General features: G+C 34.4%; 2 protein-coding genes across 5 annotated transcripts; one reads left to right on the top strand and one right to left on the bottom strand.

Moving 5' to 3' along the window:
- Nucleotides 1-17,386: 17,386 nt before the first annotated feature.
- On the top strand, nucleotides 17,387-21,497 carry LOC133805245 (glucose-1-phosphate adenylyltransferase large subunit 1-like). 4 transcript variants are annotated; one of them, XM_062243366.1, is made up of 15 exons: nucleotides 17,387-17,544; nucleotides 17,980-18,268; nucleotides 18,374-18,496; nucleotides 18,642-18,815; nucleotides 18,936-19,028; nucleotides 19,130-19,213; nucleotides 19,302-19,357; nucleotides 19,507-19,600; nucleotides 19,695-19,880; nucleotides 19,983-20,063; nucleotides 20,388-20,474; nucleotides 20,551-20,655; nucleotides 20,804-20,910; nucleotides 21,039-21,099; nucleotides 21,225-21,497. In XM_062243366.1, the coding sequence occupies exons 2-15, from the start codon at nucleotides 18,041-18,043 to the stop codon at nucleotides 21,324-21,326; spliced, it is 1,581 nt and encodes a 526-aa protein (XP_062099350.1). In that variant the 5' UTR covers nucleotides 17,387-17,544; nucleotides 17,980-18,040; the 3' UTR covers nucleotides 21,327-21,497. The 4 variants fall into 4 exon arrangements, with proteins under 4 accessions (XP_062099350.1, XP_062099353.1, XP_062099351.1 ...); XM_062243369.1 differs by having other exon boundaries at nucleotides 17,402-17,544; nucleotides 18,030-18,268; XM_062243367.1 differs by lacking the exon at nucleotides 17,387-17,544 and adding an exon at nucleotides 17,563-17,704.
- Nucleotides 21,498-23,566: 2,069 nt separating this feature from the next.
- Nucleotides 23,567-26,546, bottom strand: LOC133805243 (mannan endo-1,4-beta-mannosidase 7-like). The gene is made up of 5 exons (XM_062243365.1): nucleotides 26,058-26,546; nucleotides 25,771-25,965; nucleotides 25,377-25,499; nucleotides 24,475-24,668; nucleotides 23,567-24,260 (listed from the first exon to the last, which is right to left on the bottom strand). Exons 1-5 carry the CDS (start codon nucleotides 26,478-26,480, stop codon nucleotides 23,822-23,824), a joined length of 1,374 nt encoding a protein of 457 aa, XP_062099349.1. The 5' UTR covers nucleotides 26,481-26,546; the 3' UTR covers nucleotides 23,567-23,821.
- Between the last annotated feature and the right edge of the window lie 246 nt (nucleotides 26,547-26,792).

Here is a 26,792-nt window from a genome sequence, read left to right as displayed (position 1 = left end):
AAATTGGGTGTGTATCTTTTTAGGGAGAGTTGGAAAGTATCATTCTTTTCTTAGAGCGAATAATTAAGTATCTTGTTATTTTCTTATAAGTCTAACTTATATAGAAAATATTTAAATTTAAAAAATAAATATGTAACCAATTACAATTTATCTTTTAATTAATTAATTATCTTATTAATGAAAATATGTTGTGAAAATTATATGTGCAAGTGTACACAGTCCAACACAAGTAATATAATGATAAGTGAATCGTCTCCACATGGATTGATATTAAAAAGTTCAATGTAAACACCAATTAATTACAACTTAGAAATTTAAGAAACTGAATTGAGTGGTTGTTGAAACTAAAATAAAATGAAAGAAATTAAAATATGCTTAAAATTAACCATAAGTTCTAGAGAAATAACAGCAAGAAGAATTATCAATGGAAAAATTGGACTTGAATAGCTAAATCCCCCTATGTCAGAAACTGCCCAGAATGCTATAGCATTAAATTTAGCAAATCGCACCAGAGTTAACTAGAATTCCCAATGTGCTCACCAGATTTTTCCAAAACTCGTGAATATAGTTCTGCCATCCAATTAAATATATTCCTATATCAAATCAGACTTAAGAACACAAATAACAACACCAATTCTCAAAAGTTATGCAAGGTAAGTAAAATATTCCTATTCTACTCACTAAGAACAACCTAACAATGGTTATGCTCTTGCATCATTCAAGTACAAGCTACTACATTCAACTTTTCCAGAATTAAATCTAGCTTAATAATCTGCCATTGTTGGCCAAACAACAACAAATAATAATCATGAACAACACTTGAATGAACAATGACGAATTTACGTAAATATGCATTTAAACTTTAATAACTATGACATAGGGTTCTTTAACCATTCAAGTCTCAAAAAGCTTAGCTCATAGCTAAATTAGTATCCAAAATCTGAAATGGAAAATTGATATCCATGAGTTCTAAAATAGCTATTCTAAATTAGGAAATACAAAAATTAAAGAAGAAGAGTAAATGGGACAAATCCGATATAGTTGGTGTGTGAATCCTCCTTGTCCTTCTCGTTCCCCTTCAAAAATTGTACTTCTGTTTTTCTCTCTATTTTTCTGTACTTTTTCTTATGATAGTCCTTCAATGGCTGCCACTCTTCTAGATACGGCTGGTTCTCCTTCACTCCAAAATTAGGGTACAAACATAATGTCTCCAATTAGAAAGCCCACCTTCTTTTCCTCCACTTAGGCCCACTAAATTGGACCACTTTTCTACCCAAAAATAACTCCAGCTGGCGCCAGTTATGGACCCATGCCACCTGGCCACGAATTAAAAGGAAATGACAAAGCTGCCTTTAATTTTCCACGTGAGCAAGTGAGCTCCAGCATGAATTTAACAATCTGGAAAGTTTCAGTTTTTGCTTCCAAACTAAACTTCCAATTTTTCTTCTTCAATCCTTCCATGGATAGCTTGATTCCCTTTTTACACAGAAAAATAGAACAAGATTAGTTATTTAATTTCAATTTAAACCCAAAATATTGTAAGACCCCAATGTTAGATCAACTAATTATATAGATAGATAACAACTTAAAATTAACAAACAAACACCAAAATCATCACTCTTTTTATGCATAATTAAGTGTAAAAGTCAAATAAATAACTCTATATCATAGAATTATCAAAATATCAAAACTATCTTTTTGAATTTTTCATTAATTAAATAATTAAATAAATAAAAGTGAAAAAATTCACTCCCTGATTACTATAGTTGCACGCCACACAATGTCCATGGACTGTGTGTGTCGTGCAGTACACTATAAAATAGGGGGATTTATTTTCTCAACCATTATTTAATTATTTTAATAATGTAAGCATTAAAACTAACTTTTGACTTATCCATTAATTAATTAATTAATTAATTAAATAGAAGTGAAAAATCCAATCTTGTTTCTTTACTGTGCTACACGCACAAGTGAGTCCCTGTGACTCCTTGGTGCGTGTAGCTCCCTACAAAATAGGGTCCAAGATTTTTTCCACAATTATTTAATTATTTATTCAAACTACCTTATTAGATAAAATCCAACAACTTGATAATTAATTATTTGAATAAATATTAATATTTTAAATTCAAATCCAATTTGAACTTATCAGATTATTATTTCCCACTCAAATAAATATATTTAATTAATTCTACTAATTAATTAAAACCAATTTTAATTAAATATTAATTTCGAAAATTTAATATTTATTTTATTATAATTTTGAAAATTATAATAAATTAATTATATATAATTTTGAAAATTACACAATAATTAATTATTATAATTACAATTAAATTGTCATTAATTAATTAATCACTATTATCACATAAATGCATATTTGGCCCGAAGAACAAAATTCTTCTTAAATATGTCTTTTTACCATTTATATTAACTCTTGCCTTGAATAGTGTTGATAGAGCCGATGTGGGAACCTATGGACCTATAATTCTAAGCTCCAATAAATTTGTGATTATTAATTAAAATCTTTAATTAAATAATCCTAATTTATTAATCTCATGATTACTTCACTATAAATATGAGGCTGTACTCTTATAATTATAGACATTTAATTTATTGAGTACTTTATAACAATAAATCGTCCATTGATATAATCATTACATACAAATTAACCCTCTAATAATGGTTCATAATTAACTGGGAATAAAATTACCGTTTTACCCTTTTAATTATATCTTGTTTCCTTAAGTACCATCGACTTTACTAGTTAATGTTAATTCATAACCAAATTATGAATTTGAGTTCAATAACCTTTCAATCCCAAAAGTCAACCCTTAAGAGAACCATTATTCAATTTCTTACGAGAAAGTATAGATTCCTTATATGTATACTATGTTCCCAACCATTTACATTAATGAGTTCCCAAAACAAAAGTTTCTAGCCTAATCATTCTGACAAACCCTAACGAATGAATCAAAGAACTCATATAACATAAACAGGAGTTCATAGTAACTTCAGGAATAAGATCTATTTGTATATGATCATCATTTGATATATTTAATTAATACTTTGAAACGGTATTTAACTAAGTATTAATAAACATATCTGCTCCAGTTCTATATATTCTCTAATATATAATGTACCTCCACTAAAGTGTCCTACTACACTAGTAATCCGGATCTAGATCACATGTATTCATAATACTAGTGGACCGTACTTGCAGTGATTAATCTAAAGATTCCATAACTTTATTTTACTGCGAACTATTCAAGTTTATTTATCTCAAACACAATCCTCCTGTACCAATATGTGGTTAAGATCACATATATGAACTTAGGAATTTTTCTGATATTTACTTAATATTATCACAAAATAATATAGTCCATAAAATATATGCATAACAAATTTAATTTATTTATTTATTTCTTAAAACAATGTCTACTACATATGCTTTCAGGATACAATTTCCAACAAAGTCATACTATAATATAACTCACATAATCAGATAATGATACACATATATATCACATAATGACATAATTTCCATAATTTGTCATCCTGGCCCCCTAATCAAGGTCGTAAGCCTTATTAGGTAATTTGGGACGTTACGCACTAAGTCCCTGAAATACCCCTATGCTTACCCGAAGTCGGGTATTAGACCTCGTTGTGACTCTTCCGCTAATCTGCTCACTAGGATGGTCTTGAGCCGAATACTGCAAATATATCCACCTAATAATGTGGTCCCAATCATTTAACACATATAATCACATTTATGCACTCAACGAGCCAAAATTACAAATAAGCCCTAATCTACAAGAACGGGCCCACATGCATATTTAATACACATAACACATGCATAAATATTCACATTGCTATATAAACCATTTATATCACATAATCATACATATATTCCATTAATTCCTCATATAAATCCTATTATGCCCTCTAGGCACCGTAACCAAGGCACTCAACCTTAATAACAAATTCGGGACGTTACAAAAATCTTGCTTGATTTTTTTTCCAATTGATTAAATGTTATTTTTGTCAATATTCTCTCTAAAGTTAATGTTTGTTTGAATATTAATTGTTTTATATGAGAAAAATGACTCTTAAAAAAAATATTTGGTTGCCCTTTTTGGTTTGGTCTCAATTAAAACAAACTTTTTTTTTCTCATAGTCAAAATCAGGTAACTACCCATTTTTTGTTTTGCCTATATCCCACGATGGTACCCCATTCCTACGACCACTCTCCCATTTACTCACTTTTTTTTTTTTTTTGGTTATTCTCTTTTGTTTTTCTTTCTAGTGCTTCCTAGTGTACAGGAATCAATGGTTCTAACCAAAACCATTGGTTCTCCCCAGCCCTCTGTCGATGCTTACAGTTTCTCTACTCCATCTGGTGTTATTCATGAGACATTAGAGATTCTCACTGTCAAAGCTGATCTTGCAATGGTTAGTAAACGCCTTGGAACCATGGAGGCCACTCAACAAGCAATTCTTGATCAGTATCTTGTAACATCCAAATTTCTCATTGTATTATCGAGAACCAGCGTTGGATCATAAACATAAACATTGCTCCTTTATTTAAGAAAATCATAATAAGCAAAGGGATCACATGTCTTTAAAAAAATAAAATAATAGTCTTTAACAAAATAAAATGAGCAACATTAGAAATAAAAGAAAATGCTTTGCAAATAAAATCACAGACCTGATAATTCCTTGACTATATGGTCCCCACAAATACATCACTAAGCTCTTGGATCCCACTTGCCACCGACCTTTCTATCCTCAATTGTCTACACAACAACATCACAAGGAGTGAGCTTCTATGCCCAGTAAGGAAAATACAACAAGCAAACATATAACCATATAGTTATAACAAACATACCATAAGTTCATACACGTGTTCATAACAACGCTAATTTACAAATCATACAAGATCATAATATATTCTAGGTCATAACATAGGTTATACTAGGTCATAATCACAGATCTTAATAGATCTTAATAGGCCATAATCATAGGTCATAATAACAAGACATGTATAAGAAAAAGATAAGTGCTTATACAGGGGCGGCAATTAAGCCCCGTACATAAGTCCGTCATACAATTTTGGCAACTGAGCCTACCGGAAATCAACTTAGGTTTGTCATACATTTCTGAACACCTGAGGTTCAACCACACTTATCTTCTTATTGTACCTGAAATGTTAGGGTCATACATATCACAAAACTAGGTCATAAATTAAAATACCTAATTTTCCTTACCTTAGGTGTGGAAATGAGAGGAAATAGAGATTGCTTTTGCTATAGATAATTTCCCAAAACCTTATATATATATAACATAAAATATTTAAGATTAGAGACTTATAATAATAACTATACTTCCAAAATTTCTAAACCTCATAAAGTCATACCTTCACCCTAGAACCAAATGATGAAATCCCGAGCCTTCACTCTAATGCCTGTCTCCAACAACGACACCAAGAACTTTAATACTTGAGTAGATTTCGGCTATATATTGGCTTGATAGGGTTTAGTGTATCGATTATAGGGTTTATAATGGCTATAATGTTTTGAGGCTTTATAGAGAAAATATGAGAAAAAGAATTCCCGAGCACTATTGTAACGCCCCAAACTCGTGAACTAAGTATTGTAATGCCCCAAATTTCCTAATAAGGTTTAGGACCTTGATTAGGAGGCCGGGAGGGCCATAATTGATTTATTATAGTATTTAATTATTATATGCATGTTTACGTGAATTATATTATTATATGATGGTGGATGCATGCATATGGGAGAATTTATTATTGTGAGGGTATTTTGGTAATTTGGCCACTGTGGGCGTAAGTGTATATTTTGGGTGCATGATTGTGATTAATTAATATAGCCACATTATAAGGTGGATTGGTTCGAGCTAATCGACATGAGACGATCATGAGATGTAAGTGTTCGGTCTAGTCATAACGAGTTTAAGTTCGGGGCTCGGGGTAAGTCTCGGGGTGAATTTAATGATTAGAGCATTACCGGGAATTAAAGGGTAATGGGATATGAATTATTGGAATTTGAGGATATTGAGAATAGCGGGAATTAGAGAGCGTTAATTATAATTAACGAGATAAACGGGAAAGGACGGTTTTACCCTCGGAAACTTTTAGAGGGGTTTATTTGGCTTAGAGGCATTATGGTCTTTTGACCCTAAGGATATATATGACTTAGGAAGGCTGTGGATTGATGATTAAAACAGAGCCTATCCTCTCTTCTCCCTTCCATCCCGTACAAGCTTCCTCCCTCACCTTTCTTTGAATTTTGAGAGCTCAAATGGAGGTGTTGAGCTAGGGAATTAAAGGTGGCAGCTAGGGAATCTATAACAACCATCAAAGGGGATTCAAAGCTGTGTTAAAGGTGAGTTTTAGTCTTTAAGTTCAGGTGATACTCTCTTTTCTTCTTTGGTTTTTCAGCTTTGATTTCTTGCTAAAAGTTTGGATTCAAAGGGGTTTTGATGGATGATAAGATTGGGTTTTGATGATGGGAGGTTATGGGTGTTGTCTAGGGGTTTAATTGTATGTGAGGAAGAGGTTTTATGATGGTTTGAAGGACTGGTTTGAGAGGGAATGGCACAGGGGAAAATTCTGGTGCGTGTGGCCGACTTGGCTGGTTTGGGCTGGGCGCCGCGGCGCAGCAGGGGAGCGCCGCGACCCTTGGTGTCTGTCAAGAGGGAGCCCTTCTGTCTGAAGGGCGCGCCACGGCGCAGCAAGGGAGGGCCGCGGCCCTTAAGGCCATTTTGACCAAAAACATGTTTTTAAGCTTGGGGATTCAAGCCATAGGCCTCGGGGTTGTACCTAGTACCCGGTTAAGTGGGGATTGATCTCCCGGAGGCTAGATATTGATTTGGGAACTTATGTTGATCATTTTTATTAATGATATCTTATATTTGGTTATGACTAGGTGACCGCTAAAGGACTAAAAGTTGATCGTTCTCAAGGGTCGTTCTTTTAATCGTTTTAGCTCGACTTTGAGGTAAGAAAACTGCACCCTGTGTATATGAGACATGCATGGTTGTTATCGAAGTATGTTGGTTGATTATTGAGTATGACAAGCATGGTTATTATTGATGCATGTCAGTTGATTATTATGTATGACATGCATGGTTATTCTTGATGCATGTTGGTTGGTTGTTAAACGTGACATGCATGGCTGTTATTGATGCATGTTAGATTGCTGGATTTATTGCATATGATGCATGAGAAACATGTGCTTGGGACATGCTTTATATACTGAGTATGATACTGTTAAGAGCTTGAGCCTCTGTGTTCATGCATGGCCCTAATAGCACTACTACCTGTTTGGTAAGCATGCTAAATGCCTCGTTTATGGATGTGGAACATGTGATATATGATTGGTGGCATGTCTTACTAGTGAAAGACACTGACTAGTCAGGGACCGACTCTAGAGTCGAGAATTATGCATTGAATGGCTCTATGGCATAAATGCTAGACCGACCCTAAGGTCGAAGAACTTATAAGAGCTTGTCTGGTCTACGACCAGATGACTATAGCCAAGGTATATGACCCCGGTGACCGTTTGTCACATGGCTAAGGGACGTTGTCCATAGTTTCGACTCTAGAGTCGTGAGGAAGGTTATGTTGGTGACTAATCACCTTGCACCTGTCCTAAACAAGCTTAAGTCGAGAATCACGCATTGAATGGCTCTATGGCATAAATGCTAGACCGACCCTAAGGTCGAAGAACTTATAAGCGCTTGCCCGGTCTATGACCAGATGTTTATGGCCAAGGTATATGACCCCGGTGACTGTTTGTCACATGGCCAAGGGACGCTGTCCATAGCACGACTCTAGAGTCGGGAGGAAGGTTATGTTGGTGACCATTCACCTTGCACCTGTCCTAATCAAACTTATGAAAGGATCACTTATCAGTTGAGCCCTGGTGACCCTATCGTCACATGGCTAGAAGGAGCGATGCTCATTATTGTGACTTTTGGCTATTGTCACCTATTTGCTTGGACTGATAGTCCTGAATGGTTATTATGATCGTTGTTGATATTATATCATGCTTTATTGTGTTTTCTTGCTGGGCTTCGGCTCACGGGTGCTACGTGGTGCAGGTAAAGGCAAGAGGAAGCTGGACCATCCCTGAGTTGAAGAGCTTAGGTGATGATGTGTACATATGCAGCTGCTCGTCCGCCATGGCCGAGGTTTAAAGTGGAACTAGGGTTGAACCCTGTTTTGCCGCCTAGAACGGCCTGTTGTAAATATTTTCTGTAATAAACTCTTAAACTTTATTTTCGGGATCCCAATGTATATATTAAACGTTCTAGTGAAACGTTACATCTTAACCAAAGTTTTAATCCCTAAACCGCTAATCATACCTAGATCACAATTTTGGCCAAATGACTCGGTTAGCGAGTTTAGCACTGTTTACAAGGCACACCGTAACGGTCCCTGGAGCTGGGGCGTTACAAGTATGATTAGCGGTTTAGAGATTAAACATTTTGGTTAAGAGGTAACGTTTCACTAAAACGTTTAATATATACATTGGGATCCCGAAAATAAAGTTTCAGAGTTTATTACAGAAAATATTTACAACAGGCCGTTCTAAGCAGCAAAACAGGGTTCAACCCTAGTTCCACTTTAAACCTCGGCCGTGGCGGACGAGCAGCTGCATATGTACACATCATCTCCTAAGCTCTTCAACTCAAGGATGGTCCAACTTCCTCTTGCCTTTACCTGCACCACGTAGCACCCGTGAGCCAAAGCCCAGCAAGAAAACACAATAAAGCATGATATAATATCAACAACAATCATAATAACCATTCAGGACTATCAGTCCAAGCAAATAGGTGACAATAGCCAAAAGTTACAATAATGAGCATCGCTCCTTCTAGCCATGTGACGATAGGGTCACCAGGGCTTAACTGATAAGTGATTCTTTCTTAAGTTTGATTAGGACAGGTGCAAGGTGATTAGTCACCAACATAACCTTCCTCATGACTCTAGAGTCGAAACTATGGACAACGTCCCTTAGCCATGTGACAAACGGTCACTGGGGTCATATACCTTGGCTATAAACATCTGGTCATAGACCAGGCAAGCGCTTATAGTTCTCATTGACTTTCCGGTCGGTCCAGCATTAATACCCCATATGAGTCATTCAATGCCGACCTTGATTGGATCCAATCTTTATTTGGCCCGGCGTTCACAACGCACTGCCACTTCTGACCCTTGGGTCGGTGATACACGACCAGTGCTCAGCACGTGGTGAACTTAACTAATAAGTCACAGCTTCACAGACGGATCTGACACCATTGTCGATTCTGACTAATAAGTCAGCGCCATACACAGGTAAGCCATGCCGTCAAACATATATCACATGTCTATTATCCATAAACAAGGTATTCAGCATGCTTACTTAACAGGTATTAGTACAATTAGGACTATGCATAAACACAGAGGTTCAAGCTCTGAACAATATCATACCCAGTATACAAAGCATGTCTTAATCACATGTTTCTTATGCATCATATGCAATATATCCTGCAATCAACGTGCATCAATACCAATCATGCATGTCACGCTTAATAACCAACCAACATGCATCAAGAATAGCCATGCATGTCATACTCAATAGTCAACCAACATGCATCATAATAGCCATGCATGTTATACTCAATAATCAACCAACAAGCACCAATAACAGCCATGCATGTCACATATACACAGGGTGCAGTTTTCTTACCTCAAAGTCGAGCTAGAACGATTTAAAGAACGACCCTTGAGAACGATCAACCTTTAGTCCTTTAGCGGTCACCTAGTCATAACCAAATATAAGATACCATCAATAAAAATGGTCAACATAAGTTTCCAAACCAATATCTAGCCTCCGGGACATCAATCCACACTTAACTGGGTACTAGAATCAACCCCGAGGCCTATGGTAAGCATCCCTAGGCTTAAAACACAATTTTGGTCAAATCTGCCCTGATGGGCCACGGCTCACCACAGCCATGCCGCGGATCATCACCCTGACAGAGGCATTTCTGCCTCAAAAGACACCTTAGGCCGCGGCACACAAAAGCCAGGTCGTGGCTCATTACCCAGATCAGCCAAAAATCAGCAACGCACCAGCTCGACCTCCCCTGCATAATCCCTTAGAACCAGGCCTTCAAACTAATTCAAAACCTTCTCCAAACACTCATTTAAACCTCCATATATCACCCATAACCTCCCCTCATCAAAACCCAATCTAACCATCAATCAAAACCCCTTTAAATCCAAACTTCCAACAAGAAATCAAAACTGAAAAACTAAAGAAGAAAACAGAGTACCACCTGAGTTCAATGATTAAAACTCACCTCAAACATAGTTTTGAATCCCCTTTAATGGCTGAAACAAGTCCCCTAGCTGCCACCTTTGATTTCCTAGCTCAAAACCTCAAGATGGCCTCAAGAACACCAAAGAAGAGATGGTGAGGGATGATGTACGGGTTGAAGAAGAAAACCCCTGTTTTGGCTCTGTTCTTTCTACAGCCCTCCTTAGTCATATATATCCAAACTCCAAATGACCAAATTGCCCTTAAGTCACTTAAAGTCTCTATAACCATTTCAAGGGTAAAATTGGAACTTTTCACTTACCCCGTTAATCATAATTAACGCTTTCCAATTCTCGCTAATCTCAATAATTTCAAATACCAATTTTTCGTATCCCGTTACCCTAAAATCCCCGGTAACGCTATAATCATTAAATTCACCCCGAGACTCACCCCGAGCCCCGAGCTTAAACCCGTTATGACTAGACCGAACACTTACATCTCATGATCGTCTCATGTCGAATAGCTCGAACCAACCCACCTTATAATGTGGCTATATTAATTAATCACAACCATGCACCCAAGATATACAATTACGCCCACAGTGGCCAAATTACCAAAATACCCTCACAATAATAAATTCTCCCATATGCATGCATCCACCATCATATAATAATATAATTCACGTAAACATGCTTATAATCATTAAATACCATAATAAATCAATTATGGCCCTCCCGGCCTCCTAATCAAGGTCCTAAACCTCATTAGGAAATTTGGGGCATTACAATTATAAAAGCTATAATGGTTCGGCTATATAGGTGTTTATGGAACAAGAAGATGAGAGCTTTTGGGATAGTGACTTTCGAAAATGATGAGCACTTGAAGGCTTGGATTTGTGTGAAAAAATGAATGGTGAAAAACTCTATTTGTAGGCTCTAAACCCCAACCTCCTTCCTTAAACCTCTCCACTCTTCTTCAACAAATTTTTTAAATTCAAAACCCCCTCCTTAATAGTAGGTTTCGGCCAGCCATCTTTTACTTATTCTAAGGTGCTACAAATTCTCTCAAGATGACACATAGCCTCATATGTAACAAAGATGGAGTCAAAGTCCCCCATTTGTCTCCTCCTTAGTCTCCCACGCATACACCTAAGGTATTTCAAATTCAAACTCTTCAAAATTGTTTCAACCATCTTCAACATACTCACTTAATTCAAGCCTAGTGTGACACCGCATTATGTAAATTCAAAATGAGTATAAAACCTAGCCTATTTCTATGCTACACGCCTATGACTAAGTAAGACTCTACTTGGTTCTTCAATTAAACTTTGTTACTTAATAAATAAATTCACAAAAATTCTACCTAATAAAACTATAGGGAATTACAGCCATACCCTTATATTTAAATATGACTTAATTTAATGCCACATGTATATTCCTTAGACCATCAAATATGTACATTAAAACTATATTCTTATTTAATTAAGAACTTAAAACTATCCACTAATTTAAAACATATGTTAAAATCTTATAAATACTAACCATAATAATTATAATTATCTAAATTATAATTATTATCTAAGTCATAGAAATCATAACTTAAAGTAATTAATTAAAACCTAAAGCAATCATTTTAATTTCCACCACTCAAACTAAACTATAAGCTATAATAAAAACTAACATATAGTCAAAATTTAAGGAGAAAATAATAACCTTGGTTATTACAATCTTCCCTCCTTAAAGAAATTTCTTCCTCGAAATTTTACTTACCAAATACCTCGGGATACTGTTCCCTCATATCTTCCCCCGATTCCCCTGTTGCCTCTATTTTAGTGCTATTGCTCCACAAGATTTTAACTATAGGGATATTTTTGGACCTTAGCTCCTTAGTTCCCCGCTCTAGAATGCGTACTGGCCGTTTTTCTTAACTGAAATCTTGTTTCAACTCTAGAGCCTTGTAATTGAGCACATGGGATGGATCTGATACATACATTTTCAACATAGATATATGGAAAGCATTATACGTTTCAGCTAATGATGTCGGTAAAGCCAACTAATATGCTACTTGCCCTACTTTGTCCAATATCTCAAAAGGACCTATAAACCTCGAACTTAACTTTCCTTTCTTTCTAAAATGCATAATCCCCTTCATCGGAGATACTTTGAGAAAGACTTGATCACAAACTGAAAACTCAACATTTCTTCTCTTAGCGTCTGCATAGCTCTTCTGACGACTTTGAGCGGCAATCATTCTTTGTCTTATCTTTTCTATCGCTTCTGTTGCTTCTCTTACGGCCTCGGGTCCTAAGTATCGTCTTTCACCAACCTCGTCCCAATGAAGTGGTGATCGACATTTTCGTCCATATAGCATCTCATAAGGTGCCATGCCTATCGTTGCCTGAAAATTGTTGTTGTAAGAGAATTCTATTAATGGAAGATACTTGCTCCATGATCCTGAGAAGTTTAAAGCACACGCCCTCAGCATATCTTCTAATATTTGTATGGTGCGTTTTGACTGACCATTGGTTTGAGGGTGAAATGTCGTACTTAACTTTAACTTAGTGCCCATTGCATGCTGTAGACTTTCGCAAAACTTTGAGGTAAAAACTGATCCTCTATCAGAGACTATCATCTTTGGAACTCCATGTAATCTCACTATCTCTACCACGTAAAGCTCTGCGTATTACTCCGCGTTGTAAACTGTTCTTACTGGCAAGAAGTGAGTAGGCTTTGTAAGTCTGTCTATAATCACCCACACAGAGTCATGTTGATTGGTGGTTCTTGGTAACCTCATCACGAAGTCCATCGCTATATCTTCCCATTTCCATTCGGGAATATGTAACGGTTTCAATGTTCCAGCAGGTCTCTGATGTTCGACCTTGACTTGTTGACATGTAGGGAATTTTGCTACAAATTCCGCTATGTATTTATTCATCCTCGGCCACCAGTACATTGTCTTGACATCGTTGTACATCTTGGTCGATCTCAGGTGAAGTGAATATGGAGTGGTGTGCACTTCTTTCGTAATACTATCTCTTAATTTACATTTTTCTGGCACACACACTTGATTTTTATATCGTAACATGCCTTCCATTGTCAATGAAAAATTAGTATTTTCTGAGCTTTGTAGTGCTGCCCTCTTCTTAAGAAGAAACTCGTCCTCTAGTTGTTTCTCCATAATTTCCTCCATTTGTGTTGACTTGATCGTGAGGTCAGCTAGTTGTACAGTTATTAACTCAATTCCGGACACCTTAATATCATCTTGTAAGGGTTGCACTATCCCTTTAAGTGTTGATATTCTTCCATAACTCTGTCTACTAAGCGCGTCTGCCACGACATTAGCCTTTCCCGGATGATACAAAATCTTACAATCATAGTCTTTTACTAGCTCCAGCCACCTCTGTTGCTTCATATTGAGTTCTTGCTACGTAAAGAAGTACTTTAAACTTTTGTGATCTGTAAAGATTTCACATTTTTCTCTGTACAGATAGTGCCTCCAAATCTTTAGAGCGAAAATCACTGCTGCTAATTCCAGGTTATGGGTCGGGTACCGTTGCTCGTACTTCTTTAGTTGTCTTGAGGCATATGCGACCACCTTTCCGTCTTACATTAAAACGCATCCAAGTCCCTACTTCGACGCATCACAGTATACTACAAACTTGCCTCTATCATTTGGGACGCATAGAACTGGGGCTGATATGAGCTTGTCCTTTAATGTTTGAAAGTTTTCTTCACACTTCTCCGTCCATGTGAACTTCTGCTGCTTCCTTGTTAAATTTGTTAAAGGTATAGCTATTTTGGAGAACCCTTCAACATATCGTCTATAGTATCCCGCCAAGCCTAGAAAACTAAATTGGACAATAAATCTAATTATAAGTTCTAAAAAGTAGATTTTATGCCAAACGATAAAACCACGACAATTAAATTTGTGCTAGGTATTCCCTCATAATGCTTCTTTACTTCCATATCTTTTTTTTTTGGATAATGGTGGCAAAACTACTCAAGTAGTTACAATTCTTGTAGTTAAATACTTAGGTAAAAAATTTGACGACAAAACTATTCAAGTAGTAACAATTCTTGCAGTTAAATATCCATGTAAAAAATTTGACGGCAAAACTACTTAACTAGTGTATTTTATTGCACTTAACTTCTTGCTGTTAAGTCAACGGTTAAAACTAATTCTATGAGACACGTGGCAGCTTCCAATTTGTCCATTTTTTTTAAGTTTTAAATATTTTAAAATTAATTTAAATTTAGGAAAAAAACTAATTCCTAAAAAAACAACATATTTTAAATTCATAAAAAAATAAAACATGTATTTTAAAAACTCAAAAAATAACATTATTTAATGAAAAATCTAAATCTAAATAAAAATCATAAAATTTTTATTTGTAGTCATGAAATTAGATTGTATTTTGATTTAATCAAAATTAAAATGATTTTTTTATAAATTTATTTATATTTTTCATTAAATGAATGTTTTTTAGTTTTAAAAATACTTGTGTTAACATTTTAGAATTTAAAATATTTTATTTTATTTTTTCTAATTTTTTAATTAATTTTAAAATATTTAAAAACTAAACTTTTAGGAATTAAAATATATTTTTTATTTTTTCCTGAATTTTTTAATATTTTTAATTATTTTAAAAATATTTTGGTCGAATCGGAGGCTGTCACGCGTTCCATAATGTTAGTTTTAATAGTTGACTTGACGACATGGAGTTAAGTGCAAGAAAATCCACTGCTTAAGTAGTTGTGCTGCCAAAATATTTACATGGGTATTTAATTGTAAGAATTTTAACTACTTAAGTAATTTTGCTGTCAAATTTTTTACATATGTCTTTAACGGTAAGATTTGTATCTACTTTAGTTTTACTGCCATTATCTTTTTTTTTAAAGAAAGAATAAAGTTTTGGGAAATTCTCCACATTTCCCTTAAATGAGACTTCAAATGACTATTTATGTACCGTTTGTGTTTTCAAGTACATGGATAGTTAAAATTTAAATATTTTGATATGATTATTTACATTGTAATTGTAGTTATAACAGTTCATTTACTAATTTTTTAAAAATAATAAATAATTTAAGATACAAAAAATAAGATTTAAATATTTTTATTGCCGCGTATTTTTTTTTTTTATGTGTATGCAATATAATACTTAACCTAATTTTGGTGTTATAAATTATTTAAAAAAAATAAAAAACGGATAAAATTGCATTCGTAACTATAATATATAGTGTCCTACAAAAGTGACAAAATCTCGACATAGTTGTTTTGATAGTCCTCTCTGAAGGGCAGCTACTCGAGTAAAGTATTTTAATCGATTGTCCTCCATCCTTAAAGAAAATATTAAGAAAAATATTAAAGCAACTTTTTCTTATAGCATCCACAAGCTAATTAATCAGAATAAATAATAATAATAAAATATATAATGAGATGGGGTCCATTTCTTAAGATTTTTTAGGCCAAGTTCCGTGGACTATTCTCTAATCATATATTTTATATTTTAAAAAATAAAAATAAATAAAAGTTTCAGTGACTAAAAAAGTGAAAGGGACATAGATACTAAAACATGACACCTTCACATGGCTATGGCCTAGTAAAATACCAGCCGTCCACTTATACCACTGTGATCGTCATCAACAACCCATTTGCATTTCCGTCGTTTACAACAAAATGAAATTCACAGTTGGCCCCACATACACATTCAGTTTTTCAATGCCACGTGGCGCTCTCTTATGTGCTATTTAGTATTAGAAAAAATAATATTATTCCCCTCGGACTATAATTATTGTATTATCGTGCTCCTTAAATGATTCGCGATGTTAAAAATTCTTTTCGAACTATGCACATTACTAAAATATGAGACTTCCATTAAATTTCATCATATGTGGTTAGCAGATTGATGACATAACATATTGTCTATTGATGTGGCAGTGCCATGTATAAAATAATTATCAATTTTATCCCCCAAAACTTTAACACTACCAAATTATACCCTTTTTATAAAAAATATATATGTTTTTTCTTAAAAATAATAATTAAATCCTTAATAAATAAAAAAAATTAATTATAAAGAAATAACTCTTTTTTACAATATTAATTAAAACTATTTTAGAATAAATATTTAAAATAAATACTAAAACAAAGAAATTTTTTTTAATTAAAGAGAAGTCAGAAACGTGCATTGTTCAGGAAAAAATTTTAGCATCACAAATCATTTGAAAGGTACGATCATACAATCGTCATAGGGGAAAAAAATATTATTTATTCTTAGTATTAACAATGAGAGATTGTCTACTTATTTGGCTCAATCAATCGTGGCCGTCCATTCTTACTCGGTTAACTTAGTGTGCGTTTATTTTGGAGATCCAGCCACCAGCTGGGTATAGTTGGACAATATTTTGGTTGCCCATTTTTAAATTAATTAAAAAAGAGAAATTTCCCCTTTCAAAATAATAAAATAGAGAAATTTCTAATAATTAAAAGGGAAATTAAAAAACAACTAAAATTAGGGCCTTAAATATATAATTTATTAACAAAAAAAAAAAAACTGTCCATCATTGCAATTGAAGTGGCACGTCTTGTCTTTGTCTTTGCTTAAGAATTTGAGGTGGTACGGCCTTGTCAATATTAATTATTATTTTTGGGTAATAATGATAGTATGAAACTTATACATGTGATTCACTATGTAATTCGTTCCCTCTAAAGTCTAAAACCTTTGTAGGATTTTTATGGGATCGTATCATCATTATCAATCATCAATATAAATAAAAATATATGCATGTTAAAAAAAAAGCAAATACAACACAATTTTTTCTTTTTGGAATAAATAAACAATTTCCTTTTAAAAAAAATATATATATATAAAAAATTTGGAAATTAATGTTTAATAACGAGATCGATATAGTTTTTATCTTTTTCTTTTTTGGGATATATTCATTTTTGTGGTGTTGTGTTCCTCTGTAGAAATTTGTGTTGACTAAGGGAGCATGACTTTAGGGGTACATTTTGCAAATTTAGTAACATGAATAAATAAATAAATAAATATGAAGTAGAAGAAGCTTAAAGTGCGGCAAATATAAATAAGTATTATTAGGTTAGAAATAGAAGTGAGTTTCACTTAAGGAGAGTGGACTCTTTCAATATTCAAATATCGCTTTGAACGCTGAGAAAGCTCGGCGTGTAATCCCAGTGGCATTACGTCTAGAAGAAAGAGGTATACAATCTTTAAAACCCATTTCAAGATTTTCCTCGTGACGATTCACAAGCCAATATACACACATACACACCCTTCTTCACCATTGTCATCTTTATTACTACGCCTTTTTCAGATCATCATAATCTCTTGTCACGTTGTTTCACGGAAACCTCTAAAAGTATAGTCTTTGACCGAATTTTTTCCGAAAAATTTATGTTTTAGTATGTGGGTCTTTTTTTTTCTTCTTGTAGCAGTCTCTGTTTGTTGATCCGGTGTATCATAATTTTTGCTCTGATCTGGGTATTTCTTTAGCTATTGGTATTGTATCTTTTGATCTTTCCTTTATTCGGGTTCGGGTATTTTTTTGAAAGTTCAGTTTTTTTTTCCTTTTCTTTTTCTGTTCATGGCATGTGCTTAATTTTCTAACATTCCATATTCTGTTGCTTTTTTTAGCATTCTTAGACTGGAATCTTTGAAAATCCATCTGCGTATTTGATTTCTAGTTGGTTCAACCATGAATTCGGGCTGTGCGACCTTGAAGACCAATGTTTACCCTGTTAAAGTCAGAAAAGGAAGTTTCACGAATCGAACTTCAGGATTTTTTGGGGAAAGCATTAATTGGAGCCTAAAATGTAGAGACTTGAATATCCAACAGCGGAAAGGTTTGAAGAGTGATAACAAAGTTGGAAAATATAAGCTTGGTGTCGCTTACTCCATTCTCACCGATTTAGACAAGGAGACTGTAAGTCAAACCAAAAAGAGTTACTAATATCTGAAACTAAAATCCTTGTTTGAATCTAATGTGAATATTCAATATTGACTCTCATATTGCTTTTGGTTACACCAGACGTTTGAAACACCAATGTTCGAGACTCCACAAGCAGACCCCAAAAATGTAGTTTCGATCATATTGGGTGGTGGTGCTGGGACTCGCCTATTTCCTCTGACGGGCAAAAGAGCTAAGCCGGCGGTAAGATGTTCGCCATTTATACGGGCCTCTCAGATGTCCAATTCTCATTTTCGTTTGCTCTTTTGCAAATTGTTTATCTTGGAAGATTTTTAGTTGGCTATGGCTTTCAATTCTGAACATATCACGACACAATCAATAACTGCAGGTTCCTATCGGAGGGTGTTACAGGCTGATTGATATCCCAATGAGCAATTGCATCAATAGTGGCATAAAGAAGATTTTTATAATGACACAGTTCAACTCATTTTCCCTCAATCGCCACCTTGCTCGAACATATAATTTTGGGAATGGTGTTAATTTTGGTGATGGATTTGTGGAGGTAAGATGAATAGGAGAAAGAAATCCTCTTTTCTGTCATCATTTATTTAGTGGCTTGATAATGTATTTGTGAAAATTATTGACAAGTTCAAATATAAAAACTAATTTTCTTGTGAAACAGGTTCTGGCTGCCACTCAAACTCCAGGAGATTCTGGGAAGAGATGGTTCCAAGGAACGGCTGATGCTGTGAGACAATTTATATGGGTTTTTGAGGTAAGTGGGATCATTTGTACTGTTATGCAGAAGAGTAGATTGGTATAAGAGTAATTAAGATTTATTTATTTTTATTATTTTTTTTAAAAATAACAATGCAGGATGCCAAGACCAAGAATGTTGAGAACATTTTGATACTGTCTGGCGATCATCTTTACCGAATGGACTACATGGATTTTGTCCAGGTATCCATTTGATTTCACTAGGGTTAAGTATTTTTTTAGTTTTATTATAAAAATTACCCTTAACACAGTTGCCACACTGTTCTTGCAGAAGCATGTTGACACAAATGCTGATATTACAGTCTCATGCTTACCTATGGATGATGGGTATACAAAAAATTTACCCTGTCTCTATCTTTTTGTTTCATTTGGAGTCAAGGACTTGAATCGATGACTGCATGTGTGTAGTGTTATTTTAAGCCATCAGTTTCTGAATACGAAAATTAACACCGATTTAAATTTCAATTTTATTGCAGTCGAGCTTCAGATTTTGGATTGATGAAAATTGACAACACAGGACGTGTTATCCAATTCGCTGAAAAGCCAAAGGGCCCTGACTTGAAAGCAATGGTTTTTAACTTTATCTTACCATCTACTCGATTTACATTTATTTTGACTATTTCTTCTGCAGCCTTAGTCTAATGTTGCCTGTTGGTTGCTGCAGCAAGTTGATACTTCTGTTCTCGGGCTTTCTCAGAATGATGCTGCGAAATACCCTTATATCGCGTCAATGGGTGTTTATGTGTTTAAAACTGATGTTCTGTTGAAGCTATTAAAATGGAGCTATCCTCATTGTAATGACTTTGGTTCTGAAATTATTCCATCAGCCGTGAGAGAACACAATGTCCAAGTAAGGCAGCTTTTCAGGCTTCAGTTTTTCTTCTATCATCATTTTATGAAATAGTCTGTATACAGTATTAGGTTTACTAAGCTTAGTTATCTTTCATGTCAGGCGTACTTATTCAATGACTACTGGGAGGACATTGGAACCATAAAGTCTTTTTTCGATGCCAACCTCGCTCTAACAGAACAGGTTAGTAACACCACTTATTCCAGAATACCCTTGTCGCTTGAGAGAAAATAAAAATATACCATTTGAAACACGTGATTTTCAAGTTTCATCAGAGGATTGTCTATAAGTTTTACGGAGAATTGAAGAATTCATTTTAATCAGGGAAGTAAACATTTTGCATTAGCAAATGAAACTAGAATCTTCTTATGCTGAATTATTGGGTTTCATATTATAGAAATGGATCAATAAATGTATGTATTGTATGTATTTGTATATAATAGTTCCTCATGCAAATAAAATGATAGTTGTGGCGAGCTAACTGATGAATTGATATTTTCTATGCAGCCTCCCAAGTTTGAATTCTATGATCCAAAGACACCGTTCTTTACATCTCCTAGGTTCTTGCCACCTACTAAAGTTGAAAAATGCAGGGTATGACTGTAAGCTCCAGTCAGCTTTTTGACTTAATCTGTGAATTTTTCATCACAAGGCCAATTGATTCTTGCAGATCGTGGATGCAATCGTCTCTCATGGTTGTTTCCTGAGGGAGTGTAGCGTCCAGCACTCCATTGTTGGTGTCCGCTCACGTCTAGAGTATGGTGTAGAACTTCAGGTGAGCTGATCAGTTTTCTGTACGATCTCTACTAGTTTTGGACCTTATTGCCCACTTTCTAACGACTTAGACATCATCAATCCCCTATCATATTATCACTTTCGGTTAAACATGATTTTCACCTTTGATTTGTGGAATTTTGTTGCAGGATACGATGATGATGGGTGCAGATTACTACCAAACTGAATCTGAGATCGCCTCACTGCTTGCAGAAGGAAAGGTTCCAATTGGTGTTGGTCAAAATACCAAAATCAGGTAAAATTCTATCAAAATACACCATCCTAATACGATGAAAACTGACCCTATTAAAGTTCAAAACGTTATTCCTCACTCATATGGAGCCTTTCTCCTTTTCTCATCCTTTATATTTGACTTTCTTGAAGAAATTGCATCATTGACAAGAATGCCAAGATAGGAAGAGATGTGGTTATCAAAAACTCCGATGTAAGTGTTGCTTTATTTCTCTTTAATACCTTAAACTTCTCATGGAATAATAAATTGTGTACGTATGTATGTATGTAATATATTTTTCTTTTTGATCGGCTTAACTTCCAAATGGAATTTCTCAGGGTGTTGAAGAAGCAGACCGATCAAGCGAAGGATTTTACATAAGGTCAGGTATTACAGCAATACTGAAGAATGCAACCATCAAAGATGGAACAGTAATTTAAGTTTATATAGTTTCTTTTTTGGTATTTATGGTAGAAAAAGTTTTCGAGGAAGTTGATTCACGGGATTTAACTTTCACGTAACTCATCTGCTGCTCACATATGTAAATTAAATGTTGTTTCAACCTGTTGCTGAATATTTAGAGAATAAAGGGTGCTCATGGTTTTATTTTATTTTTTTTGTACCAGTTTGGTTGGGGAATATTAGAGCTGAGAGTTTAGCAACCCCATTTCTTTTTTTGTCAAAAGGAACCCCATTTCCAATAAATATTAATAAATCACAAGAATGTTCTACTAAGTATTTACTATGCTGACTACGCTCATGGATGAACAAATCTACTCTTCAATAAACTTGGTTATATTGTCAATTTAGAATTCAATTGGGAAATTTGAGCTAATATGCATTCTAATAGACACAAATTAAAAAATATGCCAACTTTGCTAATTATGGGCAAAATATGCCATTCTAATTTTGCCCAGTCTTCGCATTCAAACAACTCATTCTTTCTCCTTTCTCCAAAACCTCCGGCTGCCACTAACACCATAGAAACACTATTTCCTTCCCATTGAAGCACCTATCTTTTTTCTTTTTGTAATTTTTTTTTAATGTTTTAATGATTCAAAATTCAATCCAAAACTCAAACAAAAACAACACTAATTGATGGGTTTCAAAAACTTATACACGTTTTTTTTTCTTCATAAAATTATAGATTTCAATTAAAATTGATGTTTTTACAATGCTTAACGATAGTCTAGCGATGTAACTATGAAAACTTGATTGTTTAAGGCGAAAACGATGCTTAACAATGGTTTGGTGATGGTTCCTTAAAAACATGATTTTTTTGGTAAAAATGATGTCTAACGATGGTGCTATGAAAACTTGATAGGGAAAAAAAGAAGAAAAAAAATAATATTTAATGATGCTTTAATGATGGTGCCATGAAAACTTGATTTTTTTGGTAAAACACAATGGTAAATCAATACTTAACATTGGTCTAGGGATGGTCCCATGAAAGCTTAATTTTTTATGCAAAAACAGTGCCAAAAATGATGGTCTGCAATGAAATTTGATAAAAGCTTTGGTAAATCATAACTTTTCACTCGAATGTCAGTTTGAGATTTTTTTTTTCATTATATACACATTTAGAATGTGTACAACCTTAAATTTAGGTTGCGTAGAATATAAAATTTCAATTATTTAAATCTCAAATTTCATTATGGTCTCAAATTGACGTACCTCAAAATTTATTGTTTTACACATTCTAAATGTGTAGATCTACAAATAAATACCATATCAAACAAATATCACCTCAAACTAAATTTTGATTGAAATTATGTCTCATCAAAGTTTTTGTCAACTTTCATCGCAAAACCATCATTTTTGGTACTGTCTTTGCGTTAAAAATCAAGTTTTCATGAACCGTCGTTAAACATTGTATTTTGTCTAAAAAAAATCAAGTTTTCATGACAACATTGTTGAAACATCATTAAGCATTGTTTTTTTTTTTGTGCGGCTTAAAATTCAAAATTTTATGGCACCATCGTTAAAACATCATTTTTGCCTAAAAATCAAGATTTCATGGCACCATTGCTAGACTACTCTTAAAGCATCAATTTTAATCGAAAATCTATAATTTTCAGAGTTCCAGATCGGAAAAAAAAATACACACAAACAAACCAAAAAATCTTGTATATAAATGTTCGAAATCCATCAACTAGTATCCTAAGTCAATATTTTCTTAAGTTTAAGTTTTGAATTGGATTATGAATCTTTAAAACATAAAAAAAAAATGCCAAAAATAAAATAAAAATGATGGGTGCTTCCATTGATGCTTCAAAGATGCTTTGGTGAGGGAATGGTACTTCCATGGGGTTTATTCTTCTGATGGTTGTGGGTAGGCAGTAGGAGAAAGGAGAGAGAGAAGGAGTTGTTTGAATGGGAGGGACACTTTTGTTATTTTTTTTAAAAATAGCATATTTTGCCTATGATTAGCAAAGTTGGCTTATTTTTTAATTTGTATCTTTTAGAAAGCATACAAGCTCAAATTTCCCAGTCAATTTATCTGTCCATTTCCCCCTTTTTTCTTGTTGTGGACTCTTTTTTTATTATTATTTTATTTTTCATGTGGGGTCAATACATTTATTATTGGTATTCGGTAGGAAGTGAACATTTGTGGTGTTTCCTTTCACTTGGGTCTACCATATTTCTTTCTTTCCAAACAGAAATTGTTGAAACAAGTCAATACAAAAGTATATATTATTGCTAGATAACATAAGTACCCTTGTTCACAATTAAAGAATCAAGGGTAAACGACAATACATGAATATTGACTCTATTGACTATAAGTCACTTTTTCTTTGTTCTATTTAATTATAAGCTTTGATAAAATCACTTGTACAAACAACATGTCAAACTTCAATTTCTTTATACTTCTATTTAACCACACACAGATTTGTCTCTCGTTTATTTGAAAATCTAGCCATTAGCCATATTTTAATTAATTCCCTGAGCCATTGGGCTTGTGCAAAGCCAACCACTGAGCCCTCCGAATATCCCTGGCTTTTTTCCACTTCTCAACGTTTCTCAATCGAGCATACATTTTTCGAATATGACTAAGCTTTTGAGACTCTTGGGTAATCAAAGAAGCCGTTGAGCTACCCTCACTCAAAACGACCTCATATCCATCTCGAAAAGAGTCCATTCCTTCTGTCAGAAGCTGCCAGAAAAGCCCACCCACGGCGGCGCCTCCGCCACTCGCCGACGAGTATATGGCGTCGTAAACCGTGTTGAAAAGCTCGTCTCTTTGGTTGCTGCCAGACTTACCAAACTCGGCAAAGAGAACAGGCTTTTGGAGGACATTTTCGGCATCTGAAATGTGATCGTCTAGCCATTTCTTCAAGAACGCCAACTGGGCTTCGGAACTTGAACCAGATAACCTGCCAAATTAACGACAGCCCAATTCTGTAAACTTCAAAATCATCAAAGCTACAGTTTTAAATTTAAACTCAAGGGTTACAAAGTTTTGGGTTCATAGATTTCACCGTCTACCACTACCAATAATGTTATCATTAATAAAAGGTTGCAATGTAATTAATATGAACATAAAAGATTACATTAAAACTGAGATGAATTGGGTGTGTGAATTTTTACCATTGATCAGGGTATGAGTGAACGGTAGCAAAATCAATGCCAGTGATCTGATTATTAGCAATGAAATCTGTCCCTACTTGAAAATTTGGATTAGTTTGCTGTTTGGATGGGCCATAAAAGCCTTCTAGACCAGCTTCAAGCAAGTGATTCCCGTCTATAGATTTCACATAAGATGCCATCTCTGTAATCCAAGCCTGTTACCAATAAGAAACATCATTTAGAAACTTATTTGCTTACCATTTTTGCTTCTTGTTTTCTTTTTGAAAAAGAAAATTAAAAAAGAGAAAGAGGAAAATTATGGCATTGAAAGAAAGAAAAAAGGGCATAAGCTTTTCACGCATTGGGCATGTTGAGACCCACGCCCCACACCCCACGCCCCACGCCCCCTTTTGTCCACTTGTGTGTGTTTCAATTTCAATGCACTTGTGATATTGGTTAATGGTTGCTTTATGCTCTCATGCTTATGCAAACGTGGTTCTTCCTATATACTACAAATTATTTCGTCCAATCATATCCTTTGGTTGATGATATTGTTTTTTGTATGAACCACCCTCAGTTAATCCAATAATTATATCCTACATTGAATGTAACTGAACTAAAAGGAAGAAAATTCATAACCACTAATATTGAAACCTAAAAAACACATATGAAACGGCTCTCTTTCCTTCTCATTTTTATGCCCATTTTTATGTTTGGTACATCTATACCTACCCGTTGACGAATGCAATAACAGCATCAATTATGATGTTACCATTGGTTAAAAGCCACCCAAAAAAACTGTATTTACAAAATTGTCCTTGTTCGGAGGAAACAGAGTCTTCCGAGTAGAACATTTTGTCTCAAACCCAAAAATAAATAAATTTAAAAAGAGAAAAAGGAGAGGGAGGTAAGGTTTTCCAAACCTGAATAGTATTTCCTGATGGATCTGAAGAGCACCGTGGCTCGTTAATAAGCTCCCAAGCCATTATGGTTGGATCATCCTTGTAAGCAACTCCAGTGAAAGTGTTTTTTCTTGTAACTACCGTCTATATACATAATCAGAAGAACAATATAATCGTAAATTGACCAATTGAGGAAGATTAGGGAAAAGAAAACAATAAGAAATATCTAAAAATTTTAATCATGGAAGATTTTTTCTTTGGCAAATAATAATGATCTCCTCACTAAAAAAAAATGACAAGAAGAAGAATGCCAAAAACACCATTCCACCATTTACAGAATCCATATAACATATATAAATGACCAAATAAACACGTGCATACATATGTGATGATGATAAAGAGAAAAGGCATTTACTTTGACATGGTTTTTGTAGTATTGCTTGACAAGAGAGTTGGAGAAGAAATCATCTTCGGATGATATGGATTGCCCCTGATTTCTTGCCCACTCCACATATTGTTTCTTTCCTCCAAAGTTCTCATAGTTATTCACAAAGCTCAACACCAGCTTTATCCCATTCTTACTAGCTTCAGATACCACAAAATCCAACCCCTAATTTAAACAAAAAATAAGCACTTGGAATCAGAACCCAAGAAAAAAAAAATATATCAATTATTTATAAAGTATATAAAAGAGTGAGTGACCTGGAACATTTGCTCGTTGTATGAGCCAGGGGAGTACTGTAAAGGCCTGTATCCTCCATCACTGAAGGCCCAAGTTCTTGCTATTGAAAGGCCGTGACTCTTGGCTTCTTGGAAAGCAGTTGAAACTTTATCTCTTTGTGATGGGTCAGAGGCCATGTACATTAACCAGTACCCATTGAACCCGTTTGCATAGAAAGGGACTCCATTCAAAACTAGCTGTACTCCTCTCGTTTTCACGAACCCATCTTCTGAAAGAGCTTGCTGGAAAAGCAGAACAAGGGCACACACAACCACTCCCCAACTCTCCTTCATCATTTTCTTTCTCTCTCTCTCTCTCTCTCTCCGAATGTGGTATGAAAGTTTATTAGGAAAAGATGTAGTAAATGAATGATATGGAGAAAATCTCCGCCCTTTGTATTGCATATATATATATTCCAGTATTTATAGCTCCCAAGAGACCAAAAAAAAAAAAGAAGTTATGTATAATTACGTAGTGGTTGCACTATAAATGCAATTGTATTACTTACCAAAACCTACACTTAGAGATACATATATATATTAAAAAAAAATCCTACACTTAATAGGAAGAAATATCAGTCAACTAAAAACCCGAAAATACCCTTGTTATGTTATTATGGTACGTAACGTAAGGTTAACAAGTAAAGAATATGGAGAAATAATGTGTTTACCGACAATTAATTACTTCTTTGTCGTCGTTTATTTATTTGTTCGTTC

Source organism: Humulus lupulus, chromosome X, assembly GCF_963169125.1.
Source record: "Humulus lupulus chromosome X, drHumLupu1.1, whole genome shotgun sequence".
In the NCBI taxonomy this organism is placed as follows: Eukaryota; Viridiplantae; Streptophyta; class Magnoliopsida; order Rosales; family Cannabaceae; genus Humulus; species Humulus lupulus.
This window is presented reverse-complemented; position numbering and strand designations above follow the sequence as displayed.

Bases quoted from the DNA above. Each gene is read 5' to 3' on its own strand.
- LOC133805245 (XM_062243366.1), top strand. From the start codon at position 18,041: ATGAATTCGGGCTGTGCGACCTTGAAGACCAATGTTTACCCTGTTAAA. The intron at 18,269-18,373 runs GTAAGTCAAACC...TGGTTACACCAG, and splicing joins CCGATTTAGACAAGGAGACT to ACGTTTGAAACACCAATGTT. The intron at 20,656-20,803 runs GTGAGCTGATCA...ATTTTGTTGCAG, and splicing joins AGTATGGTGTAGAACTTCAG to GATACGATGATGATGGGTGC.
- LOC133805243 (XM_062243365.1), bottom strand. From the start codon at position 26,480: ATGCAATACAAAGGGCGGAGATTTTCTCCATATCATTCATTTACTACA. The intron at 25,500-25,770 runs GTAAATGCCTTT...TTATGTATATAG, and splicing joins ACTACAAAAACCATGTCAAA to ACGGTAGTTACAAGAAAAAA. The intron at 24,669-25,376 runs GTTTGGAAAACC...TATTGGTAACAG, and splicing joins CATCAGGAAATACTATTCAG to GCTTGGATTACAGAGATGGC.